The sequence below is a fragment of the Ictidomys tridecemlineatus genome, chromosome X, assembly GCF_052094955.1.
Source record: "Ictidomys tridecemlineatus isolate mIctTri1 chromosome X, mIctTri1.hap1, whole genome shotgun sequence".
Lineage (NCBI taxonomy): Eukaryota > Metazoa > Chordata > Mammalia > Rodentia > Sciuridae > Ictidomys > Ictidomys tridecemlineatus.
Window position 1 is genome coordinate 110,326,478 of NC_135493.1, and position 19,730 is coordinate 110,346,207.

General features: G+C 37.7%; 1 protein-coding gene across 1 annotated transcript in view; it reads right to left on the minus strand.

Moving 5' to 3' along the window:
* Phex (phosphate regulating endopeptidase X-linked) overlaps positions 1-19,730 on the minus strand; it is a 189,115-nt gene that overhangs the window by 126,060 nt on the left and 43,325 nt on the right. Inside the window, exons 6-10 of the mRNA XM_005334811.5 lie at positions 16,443-16,511; positions 14,089-14,205; positions 9,995-10,078; positions 8,557-8,702; positions 225-318 (exon numbers count right to left, since the gene is read on the minus strand). Of these exons, the coding sequence (XP_005334868.1) occupies positions 225-318; positions 8,557-8,702; positions 9,995-10,078; positions 14,089-14,205; positions 16,443-16,511 (510 nt within the window). The remainder of the gene's footprint in view (positions 1-224; positions 319-8,556; positions 8,703-9,994; positions 10,079-14,088; positions 14,206-16,442; positions 16,512-19,730) is intronic.

The following is a 19,730-nucleotide window of genomic DNA, read 5'->3' on the forward strand; positions in this document are numbered from 1 at the left end:
TTAAATATCTTTATATAGCCCCATCAAATTAGAGCTTGAGTGTACTCTTACTGTATTTAAATTGTACCTGAACAAAAAGAAATCAAACAAGAAAAGACCTTGGGCTGCAAAACTTCCTCCTATCCCATCCCTAAAGGCAGTTTTTATTGGACCAGTTAATATACAGACTGTTCTGGCATGTAAAGTTATCCAATGCTGTAACATTACAATCTTCTTAAACATACCCGTGAGAATTCCAGCCATCTATATTGAAAGCGCCTGCTCAGGTTTGGAATTCTGGAATAAACCATTCTCCACACCAAATAGTTGGCAATGGTCCTGTTAACATAGAGAAATGCACATTTATTGTATTTTAGGTCGATATCTGATCCTCTGCAGAACACCTTCAGAAAAACTGTTGGCAAAGCTCCACGGAGAGACCGCCTGTTCATATAAAAATGCAACACTTTCACTTGAGAAATGTCATAAAATGATACAATGTCAATAAGCACAACCAAAATTGGCTTGCCTTTCACCACCTACTTACTACAGAGATAAAATGAATATTTCAACCCCAGGTCTGAAAAGTGAACACTTCGCTTTCTTTCTGGCAGAGTCCACTATTGCCTTATCTCCCATACCTGGAAATTGTAAATACCTTCAAATTATAGGTGACTTGATGTAATGCGTATGTATTATTTGCCTTCAGAAATTAACAGCAAAATACTGACCGATACCTATTGTCTAAATTTGCACTTATTAAATATGTGAACTCAGGGAAGTCACTGAAGCTCTCTGATTTCTCTTTCCTTACAATACATGACGGATGTTCCCTGACTCACAGGGTTATTGTGAGGTTAATATAAGTAACAAAATGTTTGACAAAGAGTAAATACCTAAGGTTATATTGTGTACTCCAAAACATGAACATTCCCATATGCTCTTGCAATGCCCATGATACCTACTTTCAAAAATCTGCTACATTTAAGTGGTGCCTTTTTCTATAAGCAAAAGATGTCCTGAGCTCAGAAGGACACATGATCTGAGTTAATTTCTAATTCAATAGTGATGATGGATTTTTGATGACCCACCTTACTCCCAGCTGTGCCATCACCATGGTGACTAATAACACACATTCCTAAGATGGCCCTTGGGTCAACCAGAAACGTGACATTGGTGTGACATGATGATGCTAATTGGCTCATCAAAAACAATCTACTCTCTCATTATTTGCATGGCTCTCTAATGTAGTGGCTGTGCACTCCTGACAGCAAAATATTTTTCAGCATATTCAACAATATGTGGATGCTTGTTTTAATTTCTATATAGGTACAGGCTAAAATATTAGGAATCTTTAAATAAATACAGAAATTTTAAGAGATAATATAAAAATATTTTCAAAAACTCATAAATTAACCCTTCAAATATTATGCTTATTATTTAAAACATATTATCCTCATAGAATTGGGCTAATACAGTGGCAGTGCATATAAATCCATATTTCTTATAGTGTTTTTGACTTTTTCAAAAATTTTGAGATACCCTTGTCATATCTGGTTAGATCACTATTGTTTTCCCTTGTCATCTGGCTAACCAAGATGGCATACTAGTGTGAAAGAAGGGTCACTTCTGCCATTTTATTTCCATTCCATGCTTATGCTTATGTTAGTAGTAGTAGCTTCAGTTCATGTTTCTCTACAAAAAAAAAATATTTTAAACTACTTGTCCTTGTTGTGAGGTTTAAACTAAACTACATTTAAAAAATTCACAAATCTGTAGGTATATGTAAGAGGCTCATGATTATTTTCAACCTGTAAAATGCAAACAAACCAGTGACTGTAATAGTGCCTCTGCCATGCATATCATCATCAAGATCAAATGAAGGTCCATGGCCACGTACATAGTAGAACTTAATAAAACCTAATAATTATTTTAAAATTTAAAAATAAAGACAGAAGTTCTAACATTTTCTTCTTGGACCCAAGGGATCTCCTTGGGCTATGAATATCCCCCCTTAGAGGCAACTACCCAAATCAGTAAAGTCAAGCCCCTCACCCATGTTTTGTTCAGACCACTCTGATAAACACCCCATTTTAGGTCATTGCTTCAGATCTTTTGCATATATATCTATCTCTATGCCTGAACAAGACAAAAAGTGCTCACTGAGCACTTACTCCTGGCCCAGTGTTGTGCCAGGTACCATGAGGAATGTTGAAAAACAGGAACCTAGCACCTAAGTCAAAGAACTCAAGATTTCTGTTTGTTCATATCATTGGGTTTTTAATTGAAGGGACACACTATAAGTACATAAAGGAGCCTTCTTTCCCTGACTCAATCAACATACTTTGAGCATCCAGATATGTACTAATAGTTCTAGATGCTGGGGAGATATAGAGGTAAGAAAGATATAGGCCCTGATCTCCTGAAGCTTTTAGTTGAGCAGAGGAGTTGGGGGAATGAATAAATATTTGGCAGGTCCTAGCACCCCAAAGTAGGTGCCAGACATTCCCTAGAAGTACAGCACATCTCATACTGAGGGATAAATGTAGACTTCATGAGAGGGACAGGGCTTAAACTATATCTGAAGGTTGGAAGGCTAAATAATGGGAGACTAGGCCATGCATTGGAGGGAATGGTGAGCAGGATCATTAGTAAAGGAAGTAAGCAAAAAGACAAGCCACACTGGGAAGATGCAGGACAGCAACTGGGGCCTGGAATCTCTAGTGCATCAATGGGGCAGCTCCTGACCCTAGTGCAATGGCTATATTTTCTTTGTCTTTCAAATACTGTTTGCTGAGTGTATGAGCTGTGCTGGATCAACAGGGGCAGATTAGAAGATCACTGGCTGGCAGATGTCCCTCCACAAAGTCAAAAGATATTCCCTAGAGGGGGTGGTGATGAGTCAAATCAAATGGGGAAGTTGTGAGGATGGAGTGTGACAGTAATAAAAGAGTCAGTATGTCAGAAGAAGACTGGGGTTTTAGAAGTAGGGGCCATTCCAGCTCACCTGAAATCATCCCACATAGGCATCTCACATTATTGATGATTCTCACAGCACCACTATAGGAGAGAAGTTACTACACCCATTTTACATATAAGAAACATGAGGCTTAGAAGCATTAAGTAAACTCATCACACAGTTGGTGGGTCTCAAACTAGTAGAATCACCTGGGGAGTTTTTAAAAGTCCAGATGTCCAGGCCACTCCAAGCCAATTCAATCACAATCTCTTGGGTGAAGCCCAGCGTGAATATTATTTTCAAATTCCTCCTTCAAATCAATGTGCAGCCAAGTCGGAGAAGCAGTGTAATAAGCAATGGAGGCTAGACAAGAGCCAGGTGTTTCTAGATGTAAAGCCTGTATGTTTTTCTCTACACCACACAGTGAATGAAAGCCCTGGAATTTGGCTAAGATTTCCTGTCCAGTCAGAGACAACAAAACACTCCAACAAAGATACTTTGCAGAAATCTGTGGGCACAAAAAGATAATAGTTAGGCCGTCCAGGCCAATGCATTCCTAAGAGGATAGCATAACAATGAGACTTCTGAGAGTGGAAGATGGAATGCTGGGGAGCTCACACAGCCAGCCAATGGTACTACCAAGTGGCTCCACTATGGTATAAATATGCTGACAGAATGCTATGGAGCATAGTTTAGCAGTGCTAATATCACCACATCAGGAACAGATATGACTATAATGAGCAAATCACTGCCACCTAATGCTCAGATACATCAAAAACAAAAACAAAACAAAAATTAGATCAGCAACAGTCCTTGAAAATAACACATATTATCTTTTTTCTCCAAAAAGCTTTTCCAGCAGTACAGTAATTTCCCCAAATGGCAATAAATAAAGGAAAGGAAAGCATCCCAGAAGAGAACCCACCACTAAGAAAGCAATATGAAATCCTTCCCCAAATCCTCTGACTTGGAAGATTTGTTCTTTAAGAAGCTTTTGCTGCTCCATGGTCTGAATTAGCAGCAGCTTACATTTACATTACATTTAAGAGCTTATAAAATACCTCCTTTGATCCTGATGACAGTGCCATGGGGTGGTTATTATAATTAGCTTCATTTTCATATGAAGAAAATAAAGGTCAGAGGTCAAGGGACTTCCAAGAACATGTCCAATCTGGGACTAACATTTAGGTCTTCAGATTACAGTTTGCATTTATTTCTCCCTGTCATGCTACCTGAGGTGAATCATAGAGGTTCTTCTCAAACATTCTCAAATCTCAGAAATCTTCCTAAATCTTACAGGTTGCCCAGATGCATGCTTAGAGCCGTACTTCTCAAACCATGTCCCAGTATTGGAAGTTTCAGCATCACCTGAGAATCTGGTAGAAAACTGGCCTTGTCCCATTTCAGACATACTAAATCAGAAAATGCAGGGATGGGGCCCAGCAGTTTGTGTTTTAGCAAGCCCTCCAAGGTATTCTGATACATGTCAAGGTTGAGAACTTCTGGTAAAGAAAAACCCCATTTTTTCATCTTTCTGCATATATGGCTCACTGAGGCCTTCCTAAATCCTAGGTCAATGCTTCTTAAACTTTAATGTGTACATAAATCTCCTGGTAGGGGCTGGGGATATAGCTCAGTTGATAGAGTGATTGCCTTGCATGCACAAGGAGCTGGATTCTAATCTCCAGCACCACAAAAAAAAAATCACTTGGGGACCTTATTGAATTGCAGATTCTGATTCAGTTAGGTCAAGGGCATAGACTTGAGATTCTGCATTTCTGACAAGTTGTCAGGTAATGCCCAGACTGCTCATCTGTGGACTATACTTTGAAAAGCAAGGCCATAGACCACCTCAGAAGAGATGAGCCTCATGAGAGGTTCATATTACTATACATTTTCCAGGTGAGCCTTTGGGAGCATCTATTCAACAAGAATCATCTGACTTTAATGTACACTGTGCTGCTCTATAAAATAAAACTAAAGACAGGAAAGCTCACAGGGGCTTGGCAAACTCCCAAGGATTTGCTTGAGACAAGTCTGCTAAAAGAGTTCTAAGGCAGATGATGGCCATGTGGCCAGGCCTTGCTACAAAGAGGAACCCAAGCTGATTTTTTTCCAACACCATCCTTCCTTAGTCCCCAACCCCCAACTCTTGCTCCACAGATCAAATTGGATAAAATATGTTCAAGGCAGCCTTAAGTTGGAGTGGGGAGGAGAAATGAAGGGGACATAGAAACGAGTCTCTCTTTATGTAAAAGCTATGTTACTAGCTCAGTGATATGCCAGTAAACATCTACCAACTGCCTTGCCAAGAAAAAGTAATAATTTGCAGAATTTGCTAGTTTCCCTGGTGTAAAACTTCTACCCTAGTTGATCACAAATTATAGGTGAGATTACTGAAAATAGAGTTAGGAAGAGATGCAAATAACTTGAGAGATTCAGCACATTCCTACCTCCTCACCACTTTTCTACTTTGACTACCAACTCCTTTTCCCCATGTTGGCCTCCACCTCATGCCTCCATTGGCCCTGCCCTGGCCACCTACTCCATTGAACCACAAGGGCCTAATGCAGTCTCTGGCATCACCACCTCAGTGAGATTTCATTGCTCTAGTTTTGCGTCATGTGCTACCTTTCAGAGTGTCGGTGTAACTGTCCCCATAGCCACCCAATTGGAAGGAAAGGTTGCATTGTACTAAGCTAACAACAGGGTGTGATCTAAAGGGGGAAGCAGCAGCCAGGAAATGGGCATTTGATGCACACTTAATAGCTTTGGAACCCTAAAAATTGCAGGAGACTTGCCAACATTAGCAAGATCTAACCAGTTGGAGGTACAATAGGCTAGTACTAGTTGAGCACCTCTAATCTACAAACTTGAGATCTAAAATGCATCATCATGAGGCTACCAGTAGAACATTCCACATCTGACCTCCTATGACAGGGCACAGCCAAAATACAGGTGCACTAAAAATATTGTATGAAATTACCTTCACCATGCCAATAAAGTGCTGTCAATATTCTCAAGACAATAGAGTATCTTGAAATCTCACAAGAATTCACAGAATTCAAGTTATTCTTGATGAATTGATTATCGAGGGATAAACTGTCAAAGATTTGGCTTTTGTCTTGATTTTTAAATGAAGTTTTATAGTACATAATATCTTCAGGTATTTTTCTATCTACATCATCTACTGTTGCTCATTATGTTTACATTTGTCTAAGTTATCATTTTGACAGGAACCACAATGAAATTTACCTCTAATCATGGTTTTTCCTGCTCACTATTATTATGAAAAGTCCTACAATTCTAAAATATAATCATTACCATGGAGATGATTTTTCTAATACAGTAGACCATGGCCCAATTTATCCCCTGGTTATAAATTAGATTTTTTGGGGAAACAAAATTAACACAATGTCCAAAAATTGCTATTATTTTACAAGTGATGGTAACAGACACTACAAGAAACTGACTTTTGAGGTTCTGACAATGATCTTCAGCCTGGCAAATCCCACCTTTCAATGGAAATTACCAATGAAATTTAAAATGCACTCAAGAACTCAATGCATATAAGTAGAAAATCATTTGGGCCATATTTTGTAGTATAGGTTGAGCAACACTAATCTGAAAATCCAAAATATGAAATGCTCCAAAATCCAAAACTTTTTTATTATCAACTTGAGGCCCTAAGTGGAAAATTCCATACCTGTCCTCATGTAAAGAGGTGCAGTCAAAATGCAGGCATGCTCTAAATATTATATGAAACATAAAGGAATTTTATGTTTAGATTTGGGCCCCATCCCTAAGATATCTCATTATATGTATGCAAACATCCCAAAATCAGAAAAAAAATCTGAAATCTAAACCCTTCTGGTCATAGGCACTTCAGATAAGGAATGTTCCATCTGCATTCAGAGCTAGGAAGTATTTACAAAGAAATTTTTCTAACACAGTGTTCCTCCCTACACCCCCCTTCAAAAAAAAAGAGCTAATCATAAGACATTCCTGGGCTGCTTATTTAAAATCCAGATTCCTTGGCCTTCCCCCAGCCCCACTGTCTCAGACTCTTTGGAGAAGGGCCCTGGAATCTCTATTTTCAGCAAGGATACAAGGTGATGCTGCTGGCATTACTGGTTCATGGTGCACATTTGGAATGTGAAGGCTCTGCCTCCAACTTACCCACATCTAGATTTGATTTTCACTTAGAAATTTTTCAAAGAATCACTATTTATCTATAAATGGTAGAATTCAAAGTGAATTTATTGCTTCTTCTCTCCCTCTTCATAGGATTCTAAATGGTTTTTTTTGTTGTTTTTGTTTGTTTGTTTGTTTGTTTGTTTGTTTGTTTTTTGGCTGGGAGCGGGGGTGAATACATGCTACATTTTATTCAAAGAACTTTTTAAATTTTTTTTAGTTGTCAATAAACCTTTATTTTATTTATATTTGGTGCTGAGCTAAAACCCCATCCCATTTTTAGGACTTTTATCGCTGCCTGTTTTAAACATAATTCCTGGCAACATAGCCTTGATCAAGTACAATTAAGAAAATATGTTTTGTGGGGGCTGGGGTTGTAGCTCAGTGGCAGAGTACTTGCCTAGCACATGTGAGGCCCTGGGTTCAATCCTCAGCACCCCATAAATAATGAAATAATAAAGGTATTGTGTCCACTACAACTAAAAACAATTTTTTAAAGAAAATATGCTTTGTTTTGGGTACTAGGGAGTGAACCCAGGGGCACTCTACCACTGAGTTATACCTGACCCAGCCCTTCTCATTTTTTAAAATAGGGTCTTACTAAGTTGCTGAGGGTCTCACAAAGTTGCCAACACTGGCTTCAAATTTGCAATACTCTTGCCTCAGGCTTCCAAGTTCCTAGGGTTATAGGTGTATACCATTATACCCAGCTCAGAAAATATGATTTTTAATCATGGCTCAGCAATTAATTTAGTAAATTGCTTTTGTAAACTTACTGACCCTTCTGTGATTCATTTTCTGTAGTCATATAGCTTAATGAACACATACAATTCTCTTTCCTGGCATTTTTAGGATTTCTTTTCTTTGTAGCACTGAACTACCAAAGTTACAAATTCTAAAACATTTTTTAAAATAAGAGAAACTTTCAAGTTCCTGAAGTTGTTTCATCAGTGCAATTTTTCTATAGCTCTCAAAGTGGTCTTATGTCTTTTCAACATAGGTACTTTGGTTTCTTGCCAGAAAATGATTTACTAAAAAGAGAACAGGAGAGGAAAAAAAATAGCAAAAGACCAAGGGATGAACTGGGGGGGGGGAACATATGTTCATACAGAAATCTCAGGAAATAACATCATTACATAACCAGTTTCCAAAACTAATAAACAATTTAGGCTATCAGAGAGAACAGTATGGAGAAGGACCAGAAATAAAAGGCCAAATCATCATGCATTTCTTGTCATCACAGTAAGTAAATTACACCAGACAATGGTTTGGGCATATTTGTCACAAAGGGCACCACAATTTTCCCTATGACTCTTTTGCTGTAACTTTCCTTAACAACAATTTTCAAAGGATGTGAGAAGGGAGGCCCTTCTAATTTAAAGAGAAAACAAAAACCAAAATAAATGCACACAAAAAGTTCTTACTTCTTCCTCTCAGAGCCTAATATCCTAAACAAATCTTTAAAGTACTGTGGGACACGGACCACCACGTTCTCGGAGGGGCTGATGTCTTTCAGGTGGGGATACAGCCTGACATCAATGACCTTCTTGATGTAGCCCAGCCAGTCAAACTGAGGGGAGAGAGAAAAAAAAATGAGCAAGGAAACCTTTGTAAATTAGGCAGCAAGTAACAAGAAAGGCAAATAGAGTAGGCTGAGCATAATTGATTCCTTGAAATCTTACACCAAATAATTAAAGATACAACTGCTTATAATTTACTTATCTAGAAGATTAAGTGTTAACCCTTGCTATTTTGACCTGTGGTCATAATCACAAAGAATTCTGCCTTCTTTACTGGGTACAATTGGATAAGACACTTATGTAGTAATGCACATGCACTCAAGCATGCTCCCTAGCTTCTCTGGCCCTCCTCCACTTCCTGAACTCTCTCTCCTTCATCTCTCCATACTGCTTTCTCAGCCCCCTGGACTCTTCCTCTAGTCTATGCTCCATTCCTCCCATGTCTTTTCCTTCTCTCCCCCACTTCCTTCCCTTCTTCTGTATACACACTCCCTGGTCTCTCCCTCTGTAGTCTCTCCATTCCCTAGACACACAGATACAGACACCTCAGTACATTTTCTGGTCACCTCCCCAGCACAGTCTTAACACAGGAGAAAATAAACAGCAACAGAAAGTAACACCCCTATATTCTTCAGAGCATTGCTATTTCGCTAAAACCCTGCTCGATGTTTTAGACTGGCTCTCCTAAAAGTGATTTATCAACCTTGTCTCCCTTGTTTGCTTTCACTGTTGAAATGGAAAAACAGTTACTCATTTTCCCAGTGTCCAGCCCCCAAGATCCTCTCCTCAGTTAGGTGTGGTCACGTGCTCCAATTCTATTCAATAACAAATAAAGGGAAGACATCTGGGGAGTATTCTGGGAAGCCTTTTTTGCTGTCCCTGATAAAAGAAAACTCAAATGTGACCATCACTGGCCCCTCCCTCTTCTTCCTGTCTGATGGAAGATTTGATATATGGAACTATGGTAGCTGTTTTACAACCATGAGTCATCAAACATGAAGTCAAAATGCCAGTACAATATGGAGAGTAAAATAGAACTTGGGTCTTTGACAACACTATTAAACACCTGAACCAATACCAATTACTTCCCAACATCTTGACTTACATCATGTAAAAAAATGGGCTTTAAATTTTAAGCCACTGTTAGAAAGATTTTCTGTTCCCTAAAACAGAAAGCATCTTAATGCATATACAAGGGATATTTTATGTGATAGTTGACAAAGATGATGATAACTAAAAAGACTGATGGTAGGTTTTACAAGGCAAAAATTTACACAGATGAAATACAATCACTTGTAAAGTGACCAGTTAAGAGAAAATTTCCTGGATAGTTTTCACCAACCTGGGGAATCATGGCACTCAGTTCAGAAATATTCATTTTGTTGTACATGGCCTCACTGGTTCGGTTTTCATGTGGAATCATTATCTGTCAGAAAGACACTGGTTATTTTTTTTTCAAATGAATCATTTCTTACTGCCTGACTACTATCTACATGTGCCAAAACATCTGTATATTATTATTAAATTTTTCAAGATTTTGGTGTGGTGCCCAGCTGAGGGGAAAAAATAAAAAAAAAAACAACATCTTAGGCAGGATTAAGAAAATTAAAAGAAATTTACAATCCTCTTCAGTATAAAATATTGCCCCCGGTATAAAAAACAACTTCTCAGAATCTCCTCCTCCTCTAAAATTTGGAGAAATATAATGCATTACTGGCTTACTTTTGACAGCCAAACTGAAGTTGGACAGTTTGAGGCAAACATTCTACTTTTACCTGTCTCCAGATAATGATCTCAATACTCTATGAGCCAGAGACCATCATTTGATCTCTAGGGACAAATTTTCACTGGCAAACACTAGGTTATCTAGATACCACTGCTACCCATGATCATTTTGTCAGTAACAATTTCCCTTATTTTCTCCTCTTGTTTGTTTGGTCTTGAGATTCTCTTTACCCCTCTGTTGGGGTATGGATTTGGTTACCACCCAGACACATATCCAAATCTCCATCTGTGGCCCTGACTCTCCATACTCTTTCCACACCCAATGCTCATGCTCTTGGCCATTTGGCCAAAACCAAATCTAAGCTTTTTGCGAGTGATGTGTTTACCTTATTCTAAGAACAGGAACACTTATTACCTTCTTCAAGGGACATCTTAATCACTTCTTTTGACAAAACCATACCCACCCCTGAATCACATTATGATTTTGCTTTAAGGCCTTCTTTTAAAAAATATTTTCATCTTCTTGGTCCTGGGGATTGAACCATATGGTGCTTTGCCACTGAAATACATCCCCTGTTCTTTTTAATTTTTTATTTGTTTTTGGTACTGGGATTAAACTCAGGGGTGCTGTGTTACTGAGCTACATACATCCCTAGTACTTTTTATTTTAAGGCAGGGTCTTTCTTACTAAGTTGCTGAGATTGACTTCCAACTTGCAATCCTTCTGCCTCAGCCTCCCAGGTCACTGGGATTACAGGCAGGTACCACCAATGCCCCATGTTTCAAGGCTTTCTATAATTTAATTCTTTTGCATGACACACAACTCTTCTACCATTACATTCTCTATCCACTATTACCCCTCCATGATTTGGACTATGATTCAAGATTTTGCATAAGATTTATTTTCTCTAATAATCCTTTTCAATTAAACTCTACTTGGTTCTGATCACAAGGGCTACTCCATTAACAAGTCCTCTCCTTGTACAAAGTCTCTCTATCTGGGATTAGGTAAATTGTACGCCCTTTTTTGTTTTGTTTCTATGGTGATGGGGATTGAATCTGGGGCCTCATGCATGCTAGGTAAGCACTCTACCACTGAGCCATTTCCCCAGCCCCTAAATGCACACTTTCATGGATGCTTTACAAGGACATATTTGGGCTTAACTGGGCTGCCCTGCATCCCCAGCCTTAGAAGTTTCCCTAAGACAATGTATCCCACTAATGTTGAATGGATCTAGTAACCTGACGCATGGAGGAAGGAGGGGAGCATTTCTAATGTACATTTCTAAAGAACACACACCATGGATTTTTCAAGGCAAAATCTTAGAGGGCTGAGTAGAAGACAGTTGCCCTGTCTGTTCTAAATGCCCCAGTGCCTTTAGCTTCTCCCCCTTTCCCCTCCATAGGGGAGACTGCATGTACCTTCCAGCTGTATGTTAATCATTGCCTCTTCCATCCATGCCTCCTCCTCCTGCCTCAACTCAGGCTCACAACCCCAGGTTGGAGCCCTCTGACCTCAGAGCTGAAAACAGCTCTATGCCAGCTATTCCCCTCCATATAATGGATTTGTCACTTAATTGAGCCTCTTGATAATTTCCAGTCTTGCCTCAGAGCAGCTGTTTTTATTTCCCTTCTTGGTCTAACTCCCTGGCCTTCCCTGTTTTTTTTCAAAACTTCAATCTAAAGCAGATCTCTGGGCCTCCTATGTGCCTGAAAAAGGGAATCCTGACAACCTGCATACATAGCCTAGAGGCAAAGTTGTGGACTTCGAAATACCTGTGGCAGTATTCACAGTATATAGAGGTGACATGCAGGCATGATCTTTTGTATTGCAAGTAGGAGATGGGAAAGAGGTAATGTGAACATCATCTCAGCAGGAAGGAAGCCCCATTCCCTCCTGACTTTCGTTCTTTATCCCTACTCCATACTTCAACTTACTACTATTACCCTACCAAACATGAAACCAATAAACATTTGGACTTTTATTTGCATCAGGTTTTTTATCAAGGTCCATTACAAAAGACCACAAACCCATATGCAAAGTTTCTTGGTACAAGTTTGTTTGTTTTCACAAAAGTTTCCCCACAAGCAGATATCACTATATTTGTTTTCTCTGAACCTGTGAACATACAGGGCTTTCATACTTTGGTTCTTCTAGAAACTGGTTATTTTATAAACAAAGAAAACCATTTAAGATTGCTCATTATTCTCCCATGAGTTTGTTTTTCATGCTGTTTTGTCTCTAACCTGAGCCTGAAACCTGACATTAATTGGTAGATAGACTTCCCTGAGCCCAGATCTTGCATCAGACTTACCCAGTAAGAATGGTATGAAGAGGGAAGGGGGTATGGGGATAAGAATGATAGCAGAATCAATTGTACATTATTACCCTGTGTGTACACATAATTATACGACCAGTGTAACTCTACATCATGAATAACCAATAGAATAAGAAGTTATACTCCACTTATATATGATGTGTAAAAATGCATTCTACTGTCATATATAACTAATTAGAACAAATTTAAAAATTCTTTAAAAAATGAAAATCAAGGACTGGGGTTGTGGCTTGGTGGTAGAGTGCTCTCCTAGCATGCACAAGGCACTGGGTTCAATCCTCAGCACCACATAAATGTAAAATAAAGATACTGTGTCCACCTAAAACTAAAAAATAAATATTAAAAAATGAAACTCAATCTTCACCTTTATTTCATATTCTAAATTTAATTCAAAATAGGTCAGGACATAAATGTAAGAGCTAACATTCAAAATTTTCTAAGGGAAAATAAAGGAGAATAATCTTATTCAAAAAAAGCAGACTCGGGGCTGGGGTTGTAGCTCTGTGGTAGAGTGCTCGCCTCACATGTGGAAAGCACTAGGTCCGATTCTCAGCACCACATAAAAATAAAATAAAGGTATTGTGTCCATCTACAACTTAAAAAATATATTTAGAAAAAGAAGACTGGATTAAAAGTAACTTTCCAGAGTTGGGGGTTGACTCAATACTATGCATGAGGCCCTGGGTTCAATCCCCAGCATACTCACAAAAGAGTTATTAAACATTTATATTCTATTCAGGGTCACACAAAAGTTTGTCTAGGAAAATAGTCTGGTCTTTCTGCTGCTATTCTCTGGCCACAGCTGAGCAGCATACAGACATGGAATGTGTTTTTTTTTTTAAATCTTTATTTTATTTATTTATTTTTATGTGGTGCTGAGGATCAAACCCAGGGCCTCACACATGCTAGGCAAGTGCTCTACCACTGAGCCACAACCCCAGCCCTGAATGTGTTTTGTTTGGCTTGGTTTGATACCAGGGATTGAACTTAGGGGCATTCAACCACTGAGCCATATCCCCAGCCCTATTTTGTATTTTATTTAGAGATAGTGTCTCACTGAGTTGCTTAGGGCCTTGCTTTGAACTCATAATCTTCCTGTCTCAGCCTCCTGAGCTGCTGGAATTACAGGCATGCACCACCATTGGACCTGGCTGTTAAATGGGTTTAAACAAGTGGAAAGAATGAAGAGCTCTTCTTCCTGCCATGGTTCTTCTCATACTTCCCAGAGAGGATGCTGTTAGTTCTACTTTGGACCCAAAGGGCAGTGACACAGAATGCTGATACTTGATTGCAATTTTTATTTTCATTCAAGATATACTGACTTTAAAATAAGAAAAAGAACATGAATAAAGGATTTTCAATTAATACTCACCTCAGCTATCTTAATTTCTAATCTAAGCACTGACTTCATGTCATGCTCTGCTCGAGAACTGTTAGCTCCTAAAAGCACAGCAGTGTCCACCATGAACCTATAAAGGGCATCCCGATACTGTAAGAGATAAAAAAGCAAGTGACCATGTCAATAGCCTACTAGAAGATATGTTTCAGAAAAGCAGGAAAAAAGGTATAAATAAGTGTCCTTCATTTTCATTCTGTGCTCAAAGTATGGTATAGGCATTATATAACACTAGCCACCCACCTACCACTTTGGGAGACAAAAAAAGTGATGGGTTTGTGAGACTGTTTCCATAAAAGACAGAGATACTCAGTCATCAAGCATCAAGAGAACTAGGCTTCCCATAACTGGCTATATTATGGATACATGAAACATCTCCAAATAAGCCTAGAATAAAAAGTTAATGTTCAAGTGTCCTCTTTTCACGCAAGTGAAGCTTTAATAAAATAAAGGGAAATGACTGTTTCTAAAAGCAGGAGTCCTGATCCATAAACACTGATGGGAAGTGTGATTTATTCTCTTCCAGCTCAATTTATCCACCTTCATACTCAGAAATGAAAGATGACTGCAGTTATTAAGGCCCTGTGTCTTTTCACTTTTGTACAGTTTCCAACAAGTTCCCTGTGGCTCAGGGGGAAAAGATGGGAGAGAAGGGAGAAATGATGAGAGAAATCTAGCAAACAGCAAATATGAAATTTCTTCCATCATGTACACCTGAACTCTGTAAGCTATTCTTCCTATGTGTATGATCTCAGGCCCTATACAGTGCTCAGCACATAATGAGTCATTAATAAAACTGATCTGATCAGTAAGCAAGTTTTGCAAATAGTCTTAATAAGAAAGAATTTTTTTGCCATTCCCAATTCAATTCAGAAAAAAATTCAAACTACTCAATACATATGCAAGGTGACTGGCTAGGCAGTCTGTGGGAAAAGGCGATACAGATGAAAAATTAATAATGCTTGAGTCTGGTTCTCAATGTGTGATCCAGTGAGGAAGATAAACATGTCATTACTAACCATAACATTAGTAGGACAAAATTAATTTCTTACTAAAGTTTCATGTTTGGAAACTCAAGAACTGGAGAAGGATTCTTACCTGGAAGATTGGGGATGGAGAATTTGAGGAAGACCTATTTGAAGCAGTGAGGAGGACAAGTTGCTTTGGTTGAGGGAAAAACAAAAGTAGATGAGTCAGAAAGAAAAGGTGGGTTAGGATCAACCATGAAGAGGCCTTGAACTCCTTCAAAGAGCCTATTTTCAAAGCAAAGGCACTGTGGGAGCAATGCTATAAGAACAGAGCTTATCCAGTGGTGCTAAGAAATCAGTAGAAAGAAGGGAAGGAGGGACCAGTTAAAAGATTGCATGCTGAAGACAAGATAAGGGTAAACAAGAATCAGACCCAGGGGAATAAAGGTAGAAAAGAAGGGCCACGTAGCTAGAAGAGATATTTTGAAGGTGGAATTACTTGGATTTGACTTCTTGTTTATAGAAGGAAGAGATGAATTCAAGCCTCGTTGCTAAGAACCTAGCAGAAACAGACGCTCACAAGTTGGTAAATATGCATTCTACTTTGTAAGAGGACGATTTGCTAATCTTCTTTAATGAATGTCTTCAGCCAGAAAGCTGCTTAGGGTCTTGGCTAGTTTCCTGCCCTCCAGAGCCTTCTCCAGACAGAGTTTAGTACTAGTAGAGATCCAAGAGATAAATGTCTGAAGCTCTTTAAGAAGTTTGATAAAGTTTCCAAAATGAATTAAAAGAGTCAGAAATGGACCAGCTCTTTCCAACCTCCAGGAAGCTATTAGGTTTCCCAGATAGGACAAGAAGTCTAACCTCATTGATACTTTCGGTTCTTATAACTCTCTATTAATCTATGGCACCTGTTAAAACTGCAGATTCCCAGACTCCACCCCAACTCCACTAAATCAGATTCTCTAGGAATTGACACCTAATAAAAGCTTCTCAGGTGATTCTTAGTACAATATGAGAACTGTTGGTCTCCCAGGTATCTGTCCCCACACTTCACTTCTACAGTGCATACTGTGCACTTCTAAGGAATAAGTGCAAAACTTGTTTCTTGGTTATGTCATTGGCATGTGCTGTCTCCCTGGCAAGATCATGAGGGCACTGAGCAGGGGAATTTGTATACCCTGGCACCCAGGCTTCTAGAAGATAGGAGTGGAATTTATCTGCCTGAACAAAAGGTGTTTGCCTCCTGTGTTTGAAAATAATGGTAAGGAATAGCAGTACTACTTATTTCTGATGAAGAAGCAAGAATCTTAGAACCCAAATGATGAATCTGACAGTAGCTTCACAGGGTTGAATACTTACCGATTTGGCTTCTGTACTGTTATCCAGGTAGTCTTCCCTCACAGCTAGGGAGAGTGTTGCTTGGTCCAGCTGTTAAAACAAAAACAGAAAGCATTCTGCTGGTACTGTAGATTCTATATACCATGTTACAAATAATCATGAGATCATCTCACCGCAGCCATATTTTGAGCTTGTGTCACCATTACAAAAGAAATTTCATTTTACTCAGAGCTACTTGAAAATAGGCACTTTGCAATGGCAGATCTTAAGTATCTGAGACCTGCCACTGCTTCCCTGATTCATGGTTTGTAATCCTTTTGAGTTTCTATCAACATTGAATAGCATCAAAGCAATTTGAATTAGAATAGATCTTAAAGATTATCTGCCCCCCACACACACACTTATTTGACAGGGGTGGGGAACAAAAGCCAGAGAATTGATATGACTTTCCCAAGGTAATGTGATTGGGCACAGCTCAGTGTAAGTGTCTTCTGTTCTCAGATCTATGATATTCATTACTGCAGTAATTTGCAAATGCCAATGTGGATGGAGTTAACCAATCAGACCTTCTACTTCCCTACCTCTAAAATAATTTTTTCCTAAAGAAATCAAATAATAATTTTAAGAAATCTTTGCAAATTTTAGAATCTCTCTGCAACATTAAGGATAGATGACAAAAATCCAATAGTCAGACAAGTAAATAAGTAGAATTATTATGATACATTATAATATAAACTCTTGAAATAAAACTTTAGCACCATAAAATCCAGTCAAGAGAAAGAACAGTCTTTTCAAAGTACATGCTATAAAAACTGGACATCTTTATGCAAAATAAAGTGGAACTATACCTCATACTTTGTACAAAAATTACCTGAAAATGTATCATGGATCTAAATGTAAATCCTAAAACTATAAAAATTCTAGAAGAAAAATATAGGGAAAATTTTTGTGACCTTAAGACATAAGAATGAAATCATGATTACATAAAAGAAGTTAATAAATTAGAATTAATATTAAAAAGTTTTGCTCTGTGAAAGACAAGCCAAAGAATGGATATTTTTAAATAATATGTATGTCAAATGATGTGTATTCATAGCACATAAAGGCTTCTCAAAACTCAATAATAAGAGAACAATCCATTTAATGTAGGCAAAAGATCTGAACATACTTCACCAAGGAAGATATGCAGATGGAAAATAGGCACATGAAAATATGCTCAACATCATTAGTCATTAGTAAAATGTAAATTAAACCAACAATAAAATACCACCACACCTCTTTTAAAATGTAAAATATATCTGATGAGTGTTGACGAGGATGTGAAAAAACTAGATCACTCATACATTGCTAGTGTGACTGCAAAGTTGCCCAGCTAACTTCAAAGGAAATCAGCTTGAGTGGAAAACAGCTTGAGTTTCTTATACAGTTAGACATACATTTACGTATAACCCACCAATCCCACTCCTAGGTATTTACCTAAGAGTATTAAAACTTGTACCCCCAAACCTTTATGTAATTGTATTCTTAACCATCAAAAATTGGAAACAAACCAAATATCCTTCATATTTGTGAATGATTAACTATGATACACAATGAAATACTATCCAGCAATAACAAGGAATGGACTGCTGATATATGCAAAAACATGGGTACATTTGACTTACATTCTAAAAGAAAAAAGCAAAACTATAGGAGAACAGAATGGAAGTCACCAGGATTTCAGGTTGGGGAAAGGAATTGAGTACAAAGGGACAACAGTAAGTAATTTGGGGGGTGATGGGATCACTCTATTTGTTGATTGTGGGTGGTAGTTACAAGATTCTGTGCATTGATCAAAATTTACATACATATACATCACAAAACTAGATTTAATTGTATATAAATTTAATTTTTAAAAAAGCTTCCAGACACTTCTCTAAATCCTATGGCTTGTTTTTCCTTGAATATCAGCAATTGACTAAAGACTAACTAAAATGGATCCCAACCACAATAAACAGTCCATATTTAAATCTGATTTTCACATTAAAAAGTTAAGCTGAATTAATAAGATACAAAACCTAAATAATTTAACTCAAAAATTAGTAGCATCTGAATAAAAACTAAATCCTACATGCCCATATCATTATTTTATGTAACTTTAAATTGTTCTGATCCATCTCCCTCTAGTTTCTTCTCTTCCTATAATCTCAAATATTTTACTCTTTTGAATACATGAAGTCTGAATAAGATTATAATTTTCCATAAAAACCTCCTTCACAAGAAACAAATTTTACAAAGACCAAGCTAAGAATTAGTGATGTCATGGAAAATTCAAGGAAAAATATTGCTATTGGGTTGTTTCTTGGGGGGAGAGATGCTTTCAAAATATCCATTTTGTCTGTGTATTGCTAAAATCCTCAAATTATTTTTTTTGACCTTCTCTAATTGGCCTGAAACAAAAAAGTCACAAGCCAGTCTGGCTTCTTCCTGCTGCAATTCCCAAAATACCACTGTTTCTTCCAAAAATTAAGTAAGACAGGATCATGAAACAAAATATTTTGATTAAGATGCTTTGGCCTTCAATTAAATTTGGACCACTTGGAAACTCTTGTGAGCTTCAGTCTCACAGGAAAAGAAACTGTAGATAATATCAAGAAAGCCAAAGTTTCCTCCCATGAAATGAAGATAAACCCACTTATTTTAAAAGTTTAGATAATTTAAGTGAGGCTACCAGACCTTTTATAAACCCTTAGATTATTAGGGGTTCTAAGGGTCATTTTAAATACACCAACAGATTGAATAAGATCAGTCAACTAAATCTCATTAGAAACAAACTCTTGAGGCAAAAGACTTTCTCAAGAAGCCAACATCAGGACACTATATTATTTGAGGCTTTTAAAATCTTTATATTGATGACTAATCTGAATATTGCAAGCAGAAAATAAAGCTGATACACTGCGCTAAAAATACAAATTTCCTCAAATAATAATAAACTTTGTGTTAGGAGACAGAATAATAATACAAAAACATCTAACAAATTATGATGCAGAAAAAGACAAAGAGATTAGAAAAATCTCATTTCCAACAGAGTCTCTCCTTCCCATCATGAATTTTCCTAAGCAAAAAAGAAAATGCAAGCCACTGAGTAAGAATGAATTTAATTTGTTGCTTTAAACTAGAGCAACCCTGGCCTTCCAAATACTCTTTTGGGATCACACACAGATTTAAAAACATAGAAGTTTTTAAATCTTCTATTGTCCCTTGAATCCTTATTCTTGCTATTTCCTAGCATAAATTAAACCCAAACACATGTAGCAAAATGACGTTTCA